General features: G+C 39.8%; 1 protein-coding gene across 1 annotated transcript in view; it reads left to right on the top strand.

The window, feature by feature from the left end:
• GLP1R (glucagon like peptide 1 receptor) overlaps positions 1-17,775 on the top strand; it is a 177,083-nt gene that overhangs the window by 101,732 nt on the left and 57,576 nt on the right. Inside the window, exons 4-7 of the mRNA XM_061624898.1 lie at positions 2,586-2,686; positions 5,283-5,389; positions 6,745-6,898; positions 8,568-8,727. Of these exons, the coding sequence (XP_061480882.1) occupies positions 2,586-2,686; positions 5,283-5,389; positions 6,745-6,898; positions 8,568-8,727 (522 nt within the window). The remainder of the gene's footprint in view (positions 1-2,585; positions 2,687-5,282; positions 5,390-6,744; positions 6,899-8,567; positions 8,728-17,775) is intronic.

Consider the following 17,775-nt stretch of genomic DNA (forward strand, 5'->3'; position numbering starts at 1 on the left):
ATGCCCTTTTCTGACTCTACAATATCCTTTTTAAAGTGAGGCAACCAGAACTGTACACAGTGTTGAAAATGTAATCGCACTATAGATTTGTATAACAGCATTATGATATCAGCAGGAGGTTTTTCAATTCCTTTCCTAATGATCCCTAGCATGGCATTTGCCTTTTTCACAACTGCCATACACTGGTTTGACATCTTCATCGAGCTATTCACTGTGACCCCAAGATCTCATTCCTAGTCAATCACCTTCAGTTCAGCCGTCATGAGTGTGTAAGTGAAATTAAGTTTTTTTGCCTCACCATGCATCACTGCGTTTGTGTATACTAAATTGCATTTGCCATTTTACTACCCATTCACTCAGTTTGGAGAGGTTCTTTTGGAGCTCTTCACAATCCCTTTTGTTTTAATGACGCTGGCCACCATACTGCTCGCCTCTAACTCTAGGTCATTTGTGAACAAGTTAAAAAGTACACTTTCTACATTCTCATCAGCCCCAGGCACCATTTTACATATGACAGTTTACTGAAGCCTTGCGATAAACTTGTTGATTTTTGCCACCCTGTATGATAGGAAGTCTGTTTGTACAAGAATAAGTATTGGCTTATCAGGAGAATGTCCAAGCTGACATTAATAGCAAGATTTCCAGATAGGAAAGTGCCATTCCAGGAGCCTTGTGTTTTCTAGGAGATATGCAGAGATCTAAAAAAATGGCTGGTACCAAATAGGATTTTCTGGCATTTGGGGAAAATAGCATAACAATAGACTCCTTGAAATAAGCTTAATTCCAGAAAGAAAATCCCAAAACCATTTAAATATACATGATTATCATAATGATAATTGATCCCATATTAATATAGGCTTGTTTAGATGTAATGTTTAAGAGATTGGGAATGGGATTGTGATCTTTTTTCACTTTCTGGTGTATATTTTCCTCTTCCCCTTTGAGTTATAAAAATGGCTTACATTCATGAATTCTAAGCAGAATACTTAACTAGAGTTTATTTACAATTAGCTTCATCTTGTTGGCTTTGAAGATAATCCAGGTGGGAGGGGACTTGGAGAAGGAAGGCCATAGTTGCAAAGAGTGCCTGCGTTCAAACTATAAAGATCTTGATGTAATAAGCTGAGATATGCACAACCTTTAAGCACCTGCATGCAGTTGCTTCATTTCTCCTTTCATGTAAGTGGTGAAACAGACCAACTGGGAAATTATGGTTAATGGCTTCCAGACAAGCCAGAATATGGAAGCTAACTTTAAACCAAGTAAACAAACAAAACATTCTGCCATAGTTTCCTGGTTCAGATGTTATGAGCTGGTTCCTTCCTTGTTTTGGTGCTGGCACAAGGGAAGAAGTGAAGCAGGCGCATGTGAGTGCCTGAAGTTCATACATTTCTCAACTTACCTTGATCTTCTGAACATAGCCAAAACAGCATGCACTCCCCAAGAATTTCTTTGGTAGGTACTCATACCTAAGGATTACAAAAGTATATGTCAGAGCTTACACCAGGCTTCAGATCCACATTGTATTCAGTACCAGCTCTGAATCCTGAAATCAGTAAAACAAGAGTGAAGAAAAATTCTTCTGAGCATATGCAGAGTACTCCAGTCAGCAGTTGTGACCTACCTCCACCCACTCAGGTTAAAGAGGCATGTTTCAAAGACAAATGATATAGTAACTCCCTTTTTAGAAATTAAAGAAATTAAATTTTCTTAGTTAAATTATCTGAGATTATTTCTTTATTTAATATAGCAGCAGCAAAGTTTAGTGTCCTTTGGTTATTTCTTGGCTCCTGAAGGTAGTACCTTGTTAACTGGCCATAGAGAACTGAAGGCACAAGATCATTTAGTTAGTAGCTTATTTGCTGATGTGGATGCTATTCAAAAGCTTATTTCTAACCAGTGGGAGAGAAACTATTCTTAGGAAATTTTCATGTGGTTCAGGGAACAGGATAGCTCTCAAGTTACAGAGTTAAGATCTATGGAGTTGTAACTGGCAAGCTTTCTGACAAATGTACAATAATGTGAACTTGCTTCACTTATCTAATAGAAAAGCAATCATGTATAAATTCTTTAAACCTGAAGCCTGTTAGTTCACATGCCTGAAATCACATGTAAAGCAAATCCATGGTTTGCACAAACCATTGTTAAGAACCCATATCACAGTTTGATCTTCCAGATGTATAACAGACAAAGAGTGCTTGTTCGGGACAGCTTCATAAATTCACTCCCATCTCCAAGCGGGGAAGAGGGATGAGGCCCTGCAGGCACAAGGCTTGTTCATACCACAGTTTAATAAGCCAAGATATATATGGGCAAACAGCCATTTAAACAAGCCACATTTCAAGCCATAGTTTCATGTTACATTTCTGTACACAGAGATGTAACACGAAAATCCTAAAATATGTTAGAAGCAGCTTGAATTGCTTCTATATCATGCTGTGGATAAATATATGTTATTGAAGGCTGTTGGGTGATACACCTTGCTAGGATTTTCAGCTGTAGTAGTTGCTGGTTGACACCAATAATGGGTTGGATTTTGCTTTTCTGTTATCTCACATCATTATGTGCTTTCTCGTCTTGGACAGGGCACGTTTACCGCTTCTGCACACTTGAGGGCACATGGCTGCTGGAGGAGAATTCCACCAATCCCTGGAGGAACATATCTGAGTGTATGGCTCCCAGCGAAGTAAGTGTGTAAGATTTTGTTTGGAGTATCACTAACCTATATGTTACATCCTCTGTTCCCAGAGACTGTGACAGCAGTGATGATGGTTTTTAAATGAAGATTTTCTGTTTGAAATAACAAAGCATGTAACCCTCTGCTGGTTGCTCTGGGATATTCAAGTTGTTTCAAAACTTCTGTGGGATTAAAACAAGTAGCTTGGACATGACATCCTTTGCCCCCCTTTGTTTATCAGGGATAATAATGATCATTGCCGTGAAACCAATATAAAAGCTTCAAATGTCGAAGGAAATTGTTTGAGTATGTGGCTGTTGGAGAAAGAGAAAGAAAATACATTGACAATGTGGTATAATTTCTAGTAGTTCCTTTAGGAAGTTAATGGTGAAGGAGAGGGAAAACGTTTTGGAGGTGATTCAAATGGATGAGGTTGCTAAACTCATATTTTTAGCATTTTTGCATTTTCATTATGTTTCCCTTTGCTGGGCAACATTGACTTCTATTATTCTAACCACATGGACTTTTTGGGAGGAACCCTGTGGTCAAGCAAAAGCTTAAACCAAAGGAATTTGAAATTCAGAAGCTTCTGAACCGGTCCATGTTATACTCCTTCAGAGTTTTGCAATGAGCTAAACACTTGCAAGCAACTAGATGGAAATAACTTACATGGGAGGGAATCCTGTGGAAGTCTGATTACCATAACTACTTAATTCTACTTTACATAAATATTGTACTTTAGAGATTGTAGCACATCACAGACATTCTCAGTAATTTTAGCAACAATTCTGTGTAAAGTGAGATTATACTGAGCTGAGGCTCAGAGATGGTGGGTTGCTTAGAGCTACCTTGTGAATCTCCATGACCAAAGGAAGATTGGAAGTGATGATTTCCTAGCACATTTTAGACATTATGTGACACCAGCTTTTGGCTAGAATTGTCTACATCAGGGTAGGGAACCTTTTTCTCACTCAAGGGTAATCTGTTGGGGGGCAGAGCAAGTGGTGGGGCAGAGCCAGGACCAAAATTGGGAGTGGCCACTCTTCTCTCTTTCTGGCATTTCTTTTCTCTTTCTGCCATTCCCTTCTCCCTCTCTTTCTCTCCCTCCCCACCCAGTGGGCTGCTGGGAGAGAGATAAGTCATTCTTGCTAAAGTACTCCCCCCCCTTTTTACCATTACACCATCAGTTTCAATTCCCCCCTTTTTTAACCCTCCTGCCCTCCTTCTGTTCCTCCGGGCTCCCCCAGCCTGCACTAAATTAGACTAACGGCTACATGAAGTTACGCTGAGGGCCACAGGTTGCCTGTTCCACGTTACCATGTTGTGACTATTCTACAGAAGTGGGAAGAATGTAGGTGGAGGAACAGGACAGAGGGAAAATTTTTGGAAGTTTTACGTGAGGTTAATTAAAATGTAGGATATCCCCAAGCTAGCTTCCCTGTCTATTCTCTAATTCTTTTGAATGTCTGTGACATTGCTCAAGATGATGTTCAGAGAAGCTGAATTGCTGTAATACCAACCACGTGCAGGGCCATTTTTTGTCTCCGCTGTTTAAAAGATTATTTCACAGCTGTATAGAAAGCTGCCAACAAGACAGATGCTTAACGACAATGCTTGGTCATTTGGCACCTGTCTCATTTCCATAAAATAGGGTGCATTGGAGGGTAATAATTTAGAAATCCTGAGTGCTGTGTTGTGTCCTGAAATGTAAATGCTTATTTTTATTTTTTATTTTAGACAATCCCACCAGCTTATTCCCACACTGTGTCTAGCTATATATAAAAACTGAACTACGAAAAGCCTTTAGGCTTTGGTTGGGCGAAGGTCATCATGTGTCTTGGATACAGTTGTCCTTGAGGGTAAAATCCTACTGGAAAGATTGAAGCTCAAAGGAATGGTCACAGACTGACAATTGGTGCAGGCAGAGCCCATTAAAATAAATGGGAGTTCTGCCATTGACTTACAAATTTCACCTGTAGTTCTGCTGCTCCTTTCTTAAATTTGCATCCTTTGCAATGAGAATAAATTATTTCAAAGTAACTATTGGTCATTAATTTAAACTTGGCTGACAAATGTTACTGCTGTCAATATTTTTTTCCTTTTCCAAATCAATCTTTCCTTTAAAAACAATAGCACCCCATACACAATCCATATCATCCACAAGTCATGTTGGTGACATTCCAGCAGATGTGCTTCTGGAGAATTTCTCCTTTCCTCTATGAGGGAAGGCAACACTCTACTTGTACGGGAAAAAACAACTTCAGTATCATGACTGAAAAGAGAAGAGCCAAATTAGTCTCAATAACAGGGTGCCATTTGTTTTATTATTTAACGTAATTTGTTTTAAACCCCATTCAGGATAAGTTGTCCTTCCAAGTTAGTTGAGAAGACATGATTTTAGGATCCCTCATACTGTGTACTTGATGTCTGTTATCTGTCTTTACTATTTGTGTTTTTGTGTAAGATTGTTGGTTTTGCAATCCTATCTGCTCTGCTAAACGTATGCCTTGTGTTGACCATCTGCTTATCTTAGAGGATCTTGACAAAACTGGGTTAGTCCAATAACTGCTTCCTTGCCTTGTGCTCTTGTATTATCTTCTTTTAGGGTTCACCAGAAAGCCACATGCTATTCCTTTCTATCATCTATACCACCGGATATGCTCTTTCCTTCTCTGCCCTTGTCATAGCAACTGGCATCCTGCTTGGGTTCAGGTAACCTTGATATGGCTAGAAAAAGAGGTGAACTCCAAAATGTAAATAGCATTTGAATAGTACCTATATACACTAATGATGCTTGTCACATAATTCCAAAAACTCAAATCTTTACATACAATGAAATGGAAAGTTAAAGCAGCATAAAGTTAAGCTTCACATAAATGTTACAAGAAGTAAGTGTAAAGAGAGAATTGTTGTAAGCTATTAAATACTTTTAGTCTGTGGGTGGGGGGGGGGCGGAGGCTGCAATATGCGAACAGAGTACCCAGTTCCCTGAATTGTAACCAGTAGTAATAATATTCTGCCTTCATCAGTCAGAGTCATACTAGGCTCTCCCTTGGTCCTGATGTGCTCCACATCTGAAATAGCTGATAGCCTAACCGAGAGAGTCCCTCCCTGTTCCGAAAAAGAAGAGATCTTAGTTTAATGTTATAGTAAAAGAAGTAAACTTTGAAATTACTCTTGGCACAGATATGGCTGAGGCTGAATGATCTTGCAGGAACGTTCTGCTTTGCAGCATCGACAGAGCACTTTTATTTAGATCCTTTTATTTAGCTGGATGAAAGAGCAGTTTCTCTGTCGTATCACTGCCTTGCTGTACTGCATATCTGCTTTCAGAAGGGGTTTGCTATTAGGCAGTAGAAAGACGAGAGGGCAAAAAACTTGAGATTCTTGAATAAGTACCAATGCTGTTACATTGGTACTAGCTTCTAGCCACTGAATGAACTTTTTTTCATTGACAGGTTTTGATTTCTGTTCTCCTAGATGATGACTGAGGTTCATAATGAATGTTCATTGTTATTTATTGTGAGCCCAGAGGTGAAATCATGGCCCGCTTACCCCTAACAGTGCATACAATTCTTAAGTGGCATATCAGTCTATAGACTTCTCTTGCTCTTCAAACAATAAGTAGTAAATAGCATGACTTACCCAGATGGAAGCTGATGTTTCTGCCATAACCCCCTGCAGAAATACCAAGTGCACAATAAATTGAGGCATGCCTTACCCAATGCATTTTCTGATCTTTATCTCAAGAGATCTGAAGCTCAATATAAAAATCTCTTGTTATTTTAATCCCTCTGCTGTGACGACTAGTAAAATTTAAAACACATTTCTCACTTCTGCACATCTTTTGGTCTAAAGGTAATTTAAAACTTTTCAGGGCAAAGGCATTATAAGTTTTCATTTCCCTTCAAAAACAAGAAAAACCCCTGTAGCTATTGCTGAATTATATGCTAAATGACTCATTTTACCCACTTCAGTTTTGAATAGAGCCTGCTTGTTGCCCCACTTGACAGTCATTACAGCCTACACATGTTTAAGTGACTTAAGCATCATAATTATTTTTACAGGCATCTGCATTGCACCAGGAACTACATTCACTTAAACCTTTTCACCTCATTTATCCTCCGTGCTATATCCATCTTCATTAAAGACTCTGTGATAACATGGATGTACAGGACAGCTCCTCGTGAACAAAAGTGGGAGAATTTATTCTCTTATCAGGTAGGGGAATGAGGCCAAAATACCTTCGATATCCATGACCTGTGACTCAATGTATTTGTATTTAACTTTGCATTTTTTATTTGAAAGGAAAAGCATCCTGGGATGTTAGACCTACAAACCACTACAAAACCAAAATGGCTTTCAGTGCAAGGTACATAACAGTCAGAATTCCAGTTGTGAATGATTTTTCTGAAATTGAGTCCCTCTCAATTTTCTTGATGTACATAGTTTTTCCGATGTGATCCAATTTCATTTTTATTTCTCAACGATTCTCTTTTTTTCCTGAAGTGAGAAAGGAACAACCTTTTTTTTTCCTGGCAAAAATACAGCTTCGCCAACATCGTTTTGTCTCCTAGTGTTACATGTGTAATTATGCATGTGTAATTCCACCCTTAGCCCCAATAAAGCACACAGACAATAAAATAAAGGTTGGTTTACTAGAAGAGGAAACAAGAAGAATATTTTCTTTTACAATATTCAGTTAATGAGAAAGGGATCTAGCTTTACCCCAATCATTCATTCCTTACATTTCAAGAGCATAAGAGAAACTCCTTTCCTAATTACTTCTAAGATTGCATACATTCACACCAGAGAAAGAAGGAAAGCAATAGAGATTTATTGCGAGAAGCCAGATTTCAGGAAAAACTTCCTAACTGTTACAGCCATACGACAATGGAACCAATTACCTACAGAGGTAGTGGGCTCTCCAACACTAGAGGCATTCAAGAGGCAGCTGGACAGCCGTCTGTTGGGAATGCTTTGTTTTGGATTCCTGCATTGAGCAGGGGGTTGGACTCGATGGCCTTGTAGGCCCCTTCCAACTCTACTATTCTATGATTCCATGATAATGCATGTTGAAATATGTCCTTTTAGCTATTATCCCAATATCCCAAGCAGCAACTTGAAGTATTCCCTCCATAATCCAATGATTGTGTCAGGAAGATACCAGAGTTTTCCCAAAGCTAGATGCCAGAACAGTGTGGTCCTGACCCATTATTACACTTGGTGCGCAAATCCATCTTGATCTGAGGGTGGAACTATATTACAAAAAAGAAATGTGAGGATCCAGTTGTCTCCATTACCTCCAATGTAAGAACTAACTATCCCTGCTTTTGCACTGCTTGGTAATTACGAGCAATGGCTTGGATCCTGAGAACCACAAGCAGACGGGAGCTTGCTGAAAGAGACTTTGCCTCCTGTATTCATTGAAAAGCCTCCCTGGAGGGTTGAGAGACTCTCATAGATAGTGTGGGATGAGGCATGCTGTGAGAAAAGGGAATTGCCAAAATTGGGCAGAGGCACACTATGTGGGTGGATCTCCACTTGTCTAGTTTTGATCAACTCCCTTATCAACCCTACTCCAACCCTCAGTGTTCCACAGGGTCCTCTAACTGTCTGGAGAAGCTTTTTTTTGGGGGGGGACAAGATACACAAGCACACATACATACATACTTAGGGGATCTAGAGGAGAAGCCATTGTTCTGTTGAAATTGTTTTCTTTTGTTCAAAATACAAGTGACACTCTCACAAGGCTTTTCTAATGTCCTTTCTAGCCAAGAGCTTGCTGGGGGGAAGATGGCAGCTGTCATCTCACATGCACTTCTTTTTTTCTCTCTTATCTTATGTAATGCATACTGTATTTTCTAAATTCTTTGTTCTTCTATTTCAGGAGTCACTTAGCTGCCGCTTGGTCTTTGTAATGATGCAGTACTGTGTGATTGCCAATTACTATTGGCTATTGGTGGAAGGAATGTACCTGTATACACTGCTAGCATTATCAGTATTTTCTGAGCAGAGAATCTTTCGACTCTACCTTTCCATTGGCTGGGGTAAGTCAGTCTCTCTCTTTCTGTCCCCCCGCCCCCGGCTTTTAATGAAATAATGTATTTCTCTGCTTCAGTGCTGGAGGATAAATGGAATGGGGAGAGAAGAGAGAAGCATTGTTTTTTGCAATAAAAGAAATACTGACCTTTTGATCTACTTTCTTTTTTCTGCTGCTAAACTCAGACATATCTTTAAAACAGCAACGTACCTGAAGTTTTTATACTTCTGTGTTAGAATCTTGCTGTCCTGTGCATGGGCTTGCTTCCTTACCACCAAGCAATGGTGAAGACAACCTTCTTTAAGAAGCATGCAAACCTTCTTATTAATCTTCAGGGGTGGGGTGAGTAATAAAGTTGCTCTCAAATGGGCTAAAATTGTAGCCTTTCTTATAGAGAGAGTGCGTGACATACACTAGCTATGCCTTTACTTTCAAAGAGAAAACAGCATGAATTATTTGTGGAAGAGGGCATTCAGTAGAAAAACAGTGAGCATGCATTAATTGCACCTAGCATTTTGCAGCTTCACAGAATTGCATGAAGGCCAGCTAACCAAATCACTATTAACTGCACTATGATTTTGCCAGCCAATTGTAGTTCAGGTGGCTTTTGCCACAAAAAGGCTAGTAGTTATATACGTTGCAAAATTAGCATTGACCATGCAAGAAATTTACTGCATATATTCGACACTTTCTTAAGAATACCTGTTTGTCAGTGGTAGGTACTAGGGCCTTCTGGCAAAGATTTAAGCTGTTACCAAGTCCCTGTGATAAACTAGCCATTAGCCTTTGCAATAGTGCTGCCCAGCACAGAGCTGAGTAGCAAATGCTGAACTTTGGTAACTTGCTTGCTGCAATTTTTTAAAGTTCCTAGTGCTTGTGGCTGTGTTGGTAACGTTTGCTAACAATTCTGAAATCAGAAGGTAGTGCTTAAAGAACAGGACCTCCCTTAGTTACTGACTTCTGTTCCCTCTATTGCTTATCTCAGATCCACCTCTTCACTATCCCAGTCCCTGGTCGATATCTTCATAAAGCATCTGATTTTTTGCAAGTAAAATGAGTTAAGAAAATTAAGGACAGTTTTTGCTCATCTCCTTTATTTGTATAATTCTAGTTTATACAATGTAGATTTTCTGCATATATAACTTAAACACTTTAGCACAGAAAACCAGAACATATCTAGCCTGAATCACATGTATGAAATAATCAAGACACATTGAAGTTTATGATGAACAACAGACTACCTTTGTTATAGAGGAGGAAGTGGTTATACATAATAATGCCATTACCTATCATTTTTAAGTACGCTTTGAGAGGCTGGGGACTTGGAAGACTAGGTTGAATTTTTGCCCTTGCAGCTAGAATTCCCTTTACTAAATAGGGAATGTTATTGAAGTTCCTTGCTATTTATCTGACTGTTTTTTGTGGAGTTTAGATATGTTGCAAGATACACAAAATAAAAACTACAGATCTGTTTACCAGCATGCAAAACAACCTATATGGGTGGTGTCCTCCTCAAACTTGTTATTCCAGAATATAATGAGAAATTTCCACTTTCAGTATATCTTTTTTTGTTGTAATCCAACATGTGTCCTTTTATAGTAATACTGCAGATTTAGTAATGCTGGCTTGTGTTGCTTAACAAGTCAGGGGAATGCATGCATTTAATTTATAATGGGCAAAGTAAAAAACACTCTGGCTCCTTCTCCTTGGAAGATGTTTATGTACTGTGTGTGTAGACTGAGATGTGTATAGGTACATCACATACTGCATGGTACAAGCAGGTATACACATAATCTGTAATGTGTGCTTTATATACTTTAACATGTAAAGTGGCTCTCAGACTGTTTTTAATGCAGAAAATAAGATTTCAGTCTCCAGTGGTATGTAGGACTTTTTACTGCAAAGCTTCTCTTACATTACCTCTGTGTGCTAGTTTCCACCACCCTCATTCTTGCTTAGTTTCCTGAACATCAGCCATTCTTTCCAGTTTTTGATCTCTTCTTCTCAACTCCATTTTCTACAAAAGCACACATTTAACATGCAAAATTATGTGCTTAAAATTACATTTTAGCTCATAATGTATTCCGCTTACAGAAATGGAAATGTGTGTCCTTGTTATGCAACTAGGAATGTTTGTAGCTTGTCTACTATGAAATATATAAGGTAGATGTTGAAGAATATTCTGCTTTGAATGTGTTGTGTACTGTCAAAAGAACATAAGAAGAGACCTGCTGGATCCAGCAGTGGCCCATCTAGTCCAGCATCCTGTTCTCACAGTGACCAACCAGATGACTATGAGAAGCCTGCAAACAGGACCTGAGCGCAAGAGCGCCCCCCCTTGTGGTTTCCAGCAACTGGTATAATTCCTATACCCTCTAGGCAACAGTGTGCAGTGCCAAAGCACCTGATTGTCCTGCCCAGAGCCCAAGACACAAGACAGAGGCGAGGCTTGGTTTAATTCTCATTTTATTAGGGTGATGGTTATATCCAAAGCGGTGCACTTCATAAACCTGTCTACTCTGACTCGCTACTTTCCCTAACTAAGCTACCTGAATAGTCTCTGCAGCATGTAGGGAGAGTTGAATCAGCACTGTAGTCTGGGTGGGCACCTGCTTAAGTAAGGAAGATCTTCGCCCATAAACACTGGCTCCTCTGAAGTTTCACCCTCTGAAAGTCCCTCTTCTTGCGCCGTCTTGCGCAGGGTGAAGAGGGGGCGAGCCTCCAACAGCCCATCCAACAGTGGGGTTTTGCTAGGTGATGGCTCGGCTTCAGGGAGCGGGAAACTGGTTGGCGGGGAAGCTCACAGGTGGAGCAGAATCTGCCTCGATGGAAGGGCTGGCCAAAGAAGTCTGCAGGCTAGCAGCGCTCCCCCTTCCTTCAATGTCTCTGGGGACCTCATCCTCATCTAACTCCTGTCCCTGATCTAACTCCCCTTGTGCCCAGGGCGCAACACTGATTTATGATATTCATCAGGTCCTGCTTGTCTCATCTATAAGTTTCTTGCAAGTAATCACTTGTATAATGTAAAGGTGAAAGAATTTTTTTAAAAAAATAAATAGAATTTCTAGCAAAATGAGTCAGAAAAGTGTCTTTCCTTTTCTTAGAGAATCAAATGTTTATGGCTTCTAGCCTGAAATGGGAAGGTCCCTGTGAAGAAATTGTGGGAGCCCTAGCCCACCAAAAAAGCAACCTTGCTTTTAGGTTAACAAATAGTACTTTTATAGAAAAAACAGCTTAGTCATCAAGAGAATCTGGTTGGCCACTGTTAGAACAGGATGTTGGACAATATGGGCCAGTGGCCTGATCCAGCAGGGCTCTTCTTATGCTCTTAGAATGAAATAGGTTCAGCTGAAGAATTTTCCACTGGTCTTCAACCTTGGGTCCCCAGATGTTGTTGGAGAACACCTCCCATCATCCCCAGGCAGCATGGTCAATGATCAGGGATGATGGGGGTTGTAGTCCATCAACATCTGGGGACCTAAGGTTGAAGAACACTGTTTTATACCTTCATGTCTTCCCTCACTTTTTAGTGAGTGACCAGATAACACATGCGTCAAAAGCATGGGCAGTAATAAACATGTGAAGAGCTAGATGTTTACTTACATTTTCCTGTGAATGAGCTCCCCATGCAGGAAAATAAAAAGTTACTGTGTTTTTTTCTGATATGGTTGGCAACTACCCTGCCCCCAACATGGAGAATCTGGCACAATATCCAGCATGTTGATGAATTTCTTCTGGTTCTGCTTACACAACTAGTGCTACTAATCAGAATTACCTGACTAATGTATTATGTCCTAGGTTTCTCTTCCTGTTATCTCCTCTAGCCTGTTAACTAAAGCAAATTATTTTCTGAATGAATTGCTTAAACAAGCTGCAATCCATATGTCACTTAGAAAGGATTTATTGCTCATTGACTAATCATTACGGCTTGTAATCATAACATTATGCATAAGCTGTGCACTTTTGTCTCCACACAGTACGGATGTGCCATCCTATAAGATTTTAGGGAGAAAAGATAGGAAATTATGTTGTGTTAACCTTTTATTATTTCTCGGCTTCTTAAATAGAGGCGATGTCGAGGTTATGTGAAGGATAGCAGGATGGAATTTAATGGAATATTTTTCTCATACCTCTTAGAAATGCTTCCCCATTCTTTACAACTTGCCCACCATGTAAAGATCCCTGCTCCAGCTTCCATGTCTTTAGATACTGCCTGCCGTTGAAGCTGAATTATACTTTCCTTCTTTATTAATCTGTGTTTACTGTATTCTGCACTTTGAATAGCATACTTCACAGCATGGGCAGGAATGGGCTTATTCCTGACTGAGTCATGCAGGTAACTTCTAGAATTATTGCATGAACAAATGATGACTCAAGAGACTCTCCAAATAAGATTACATGGGTAATCTATTAAGATGTTAGCCTTTCCACATCTATACTCAAGCATTCCTTTCAATAGGGCTTTATTAAAAAATAAAGCAGTTTCAAAATATTTAGCATTTCAGCTAATGCTAGGAGGAGTTCTGGAGTTCCATATGTAATCAAATTCAATTGTTATTGAATACCATACTTCACTGCATGGGCAGGAATGGGTTGGAATGCAAATAACATAGCATAATTTTGCATGTGGCAAACTTGCACTTTTTGGCTCCTTCGGCTTAGGATCATACCTTTTGACAGTGAAAAAAAGCTGTAAAATAGCATAACTTTGAATAATAAGGGCTTCTTAACAGATGCATCTTCATTAATATTTTCCTAGTGCACTCACATGCTCTGTCCTTCTGTACCTGTGGAGATAAATGTAGCAAAGTAGTATTCCCAGTGTTCTGCCAAGTATTAGTGATGATTATTCCTTAGCTATGAAGTCTGAAGGCAATGAGATGAAAAGATGAGTTTTAAGCTCCAAATGGAGACAATTTAACTTTTGATTCAAAACACATTTGAAACTGTTTCCCACAAGGAGAGAAAAGGCATACTCAATGACTTTCCTCTTTCTGGTGTCTATGAAGACTTGAGCTGAGTAAACAGCTAAATGGCAAACTGTTTTTCAAGATACTTCAGCTAAATGTTATTAAGCAACTGGTGAGCAGGCATTAGTTTTAATGTGCATATTTACTAGGATATGTTGCACAAATGCCAATGTGCATTTAAGCTTTTCTGCTTTCAGCATAAATGAAAAGTCTGTGGCTTTTAAACAAAACATACTTCAAAATTATTTACATCACTTATGGATTGTTCTTCTTAAAAATATACTTCCGTTTGCAAAGCCAGAGAGGCTGTGGATTTGCTAGCGAACAAAGGTATGAAATGAGTTACAGATAATAAGGAAATTCAGGTACAACTCTTAACATTTCATTGAGAATATTTACTTATCATTAATATTCACTCTTGTTGATCTCTAAAAGCAATCTTTTATCAGTTTACTCCATTTTGTGTTCCTCTTTTTATAATTACAGTGACAATATCAAGGCAGTGTCAAATATGGGGTACAAAGGAAGAGATTTTGAAACTATTCCATCAGCTTAAATAACAGCAAGTCACTAAAAAGGCATTCATCTATATGCCCTTCAAGAATTTCATTGTGATGCTGCAGAACTGTGATATGTATTTACTTACTATATTTGTATGGCTGCCCATCCTGTTCTGGGCCCACAAAAGGGCCAGTTCTTCATCAGTTTGGACACAGTTACACCTTTCAGCTTGGGTCACGGTTAGGTGGGAGGTGAGAAGGGGAATGTTATGCGGGGAACTTCTTCACACTTTGTCCCAGGTATGGGCTGAGGGTCCCATTCCTCATGTTCTAGTTACACACCTGGGTGAAAATGGCCTTGTGCAGCGACCTGCTTGGGATTTGCTGCGCAGGGTGACCCATAACCTGAATTGATTTCACGCCATTTCCCCAAGGGTTTTGTTGTATGGTCTGATTTGCTGAAATGGCGGGTTTAGAGGGGGGGCTGTTCACCCTAACAGGATTGATTGGGCTAGGTGACGGGTGAACATGAGTGTTTACAAGCTGGTCTTGGCCATGGGATGGACATTCATGACCCCTCCCAGGATTTGCTATGATGCCCCCCAGTTATTCAGGGATGACAGTGTTCACCTTTCTAAGCCTGGTTGTGATCTGTTTTTGGAGAACATGCAGAGGGGTCTTTGGGACCTTTTTCTGGTGGGTAGAGGTGACCAAGCTGTATCTGATCACCTCCTGTGGTGTGGAATCTGGGCAGGTGACGAGGTTGGGGGGGTAAACATTTGGCGTACTGAGGCATTTTGGGTTTGGGGGCACCCTCTAGGAATCAACTGGTGCTTGATGCCTGGGTTGGACTTGGGGGTGACCCTTGTAATCTGGCTTGCTCATTGGGGTGAATGCCAGTATAGCAGGGCCCGGATGCGCAGGTTGGGTGCACACCCAATGCTTGCCTAGCAAGGAGGGAGGTTTTCCTCCTCATTCTTGGCTGGGGAGCCTCAGCCAGTGGCTGGTTACATGCCCAGGGGGCTGGGGGGAGCAAATCCCCCCCCAGCGTTAGTCAAAGGCCTTACCTGCCCAGATGTTTTGAATTTGCTTAATTTGGCCTGCATGTTCTCAAACAAATTTGTTATATTTAAATAAATATAACATCATTCCATTGCTTGTGTCCTGAGGCTTCTTTCAGTGTGTGGGGAAATTTCATTGTGATGCTGCAGAATTATATGTATTTACTTAATATATTTGTATGGCTGCCCAGTCACATGTGGTCTCTGGGCAGCTCACACACATTAAAAGAATAAAATATTTAAAATATAATGCAAAACAACAAAAGCAGCAAAACAAGTCAAACATCTCAGTTTTGTTCAAATATATCACAGGTCACATGCATGATGTCTCTGTTACCACTTATAAACAACATATTTTAGCACCTTTGGAAATTCCATTGGGCTCTGATCTTTTCATTCCTGCAACCTCCTAGTTGACTTTAACTGTCTTGGTCACTTCTCTTTGCGTGATCTGTGTTGTCCCTTCCCTTTGTTGTCTGTCTTTCATACTACATGCTCATCTTTAATTTCCATTTTCAATTTCTTCTAGCTTCTATCATTCGTTCTCCCCTTCTCTTCATATAGAAGTTAATTTCTTAGATTCCCCCACACCCAATAATTCCTTTCTTTAAAGGTGTTACATTGGTACCATCCATGTTGCAGATCCATGTGCCCAGATATCTCTGGGCATTGATAGTTTTCATTCTAAGACTCTGAAAACTTTCAGCTGACCTGCGCCAACAGGCATCACTTGAAGGCTCATCTACTTGCATAAAGTAGAGGACCAGCCATACTCATTATTCTTTACTGAAGAACTCTATAAAAGAGATGCCAGGATGACAGATTCATTCGTGGAGGAACCATATGATGAAGAACCAGAAATTTTAGAATGTGAGGTGAAAGCTGCTCTTCAAATACTTGGAAGAAACAAATCACCAGGAACAGATGGCATACAAATAGAGTTGCTACAAGCTACTGAGACTGAATCTGTCCAAATTTTGACAAAAATTTGTCAAGAAATATGGAAAACTAAACAATGGCCTACAGACGAGAAGCGTTCAATATACATCCCAATTCCAAAGAAAGGGGATCGCAGGGAATGCAGTAATTATTGAACTATTGCCTTAATATCCCATGCAAGTAAAGTAATGCTCAAGATTCTACAACAAAGGTTCTTACCATATATGGAGCGAGAAATGCCAGACGTCCAAGTTGGATTTAGAAAGGGAAGAGGCACCAGAGATCATATCGCAAACATACATTGGATAATGGAACGGAGCAAGGAATTTCAGAAGGAAATCACCCTGTGCTTTATAGATTACAGCAAAGCCTTTGACTGTGTAGATCATGAAAAACTATGGAATGCTTTAAAAGAAATGGGGGTGCCACAGCATCTGATTGATGCACAACCTATACTCTGGACAAGAGGCTATTGTAAGGACAGAATGTGGAGAAACCGATTGGTTCCCAGTTGAAAAGGGTGTGAGACGGGTGTATTTTATCACCCTATTTATTTAATCTATACGCAGAACATATCATACAGAAAGCAGGATTGGACCAAGATGAAAGAGGTGTGAAAATTGGAGGGAGAAATATCAAGAATTTAAGATACGCAGCTGATACCATACTACTTGCAGAAACCAGTAACAATCTGAAATGAATGCTGATGAAAGTTAGAGGAAAGCACAAAAGCACTACAGCTGAATGTCAAAAAGACTAAAGTAATGACAACAGAAGATTTATGTAACTTTAAAGTTGACGAGGACATTGAACTTGTCAAGGATTATTAATACCTCGGCACAGTCCTTAACCAAAATGGAGACAATAGTCAAGAAATCAGAAGAAAGCTAGGACTGAGGAGAACTGCAGCTATGAGAGAACTAGGAAAGGTCCTCAAATGCAAAGATGTATCACTAAACACCAAAGTCAGGATCATTCAGACCATGGTATTTCCGATCTCTATGTATGGATGTGAAAGTTGGACAGTGAAAAAAGCAGATAAGAGAAAAATCAACTCATTTGAAATATGTTGGAGGAGAGCTTTGCACATACCATGGACTGCGAAAAAGACAAATGATTGGGTGTTAGAACAAATTAAACCAGAACTATCACTTGAAGTTAAAATGATGAAACTGAGGTGATTATACTTTGGACACATAATGAGAAGACATGATTCATTAGAAAAGACAATAATGCTGAGAAAAACAGCAGGGAGTAGGAAAAAAGGAAGACCAAACAAGAGATGGATTTATTCCATAAAGGAAGCCACAGACCTGAACTTACAAGATCTGTACAGGGTGGTTCACGACAGATGTTGTTGGAGGTTGCTGATTCATAGGGTCGCCATAAGTCGTAATCAACTTGAAGGCACATAACAACAACAACAATAGGATAGAAAAAGCCAACAGAGAACATCTCATCTGCAAAGAGTTCCCAAAGGGGCTCTCTACACTGGTTCACCTGGCAACAGGATAGCAAATGAGACTTGGCATTAATAAGTGCAAATTAATACACATTAGAGCAAATACTTTCAACTCCACACATA

The sequence above is a fragment of the Rhineura floridana genome, chromosome 4, assembly GCF_030035675.1.
Source record: "Rhineura floridana isolate rRhiFlo1 chromosome 4, rRhiFlo1.hap2, whole genome shotgun sequence".
NCBI classification, from domain to species: domain Eukaryota; kingdom Metazoa; phylum Chordata; class Lepidosauria; order Squamata; family Rhineuridae; genus Rhineura; species Rhineura floridana.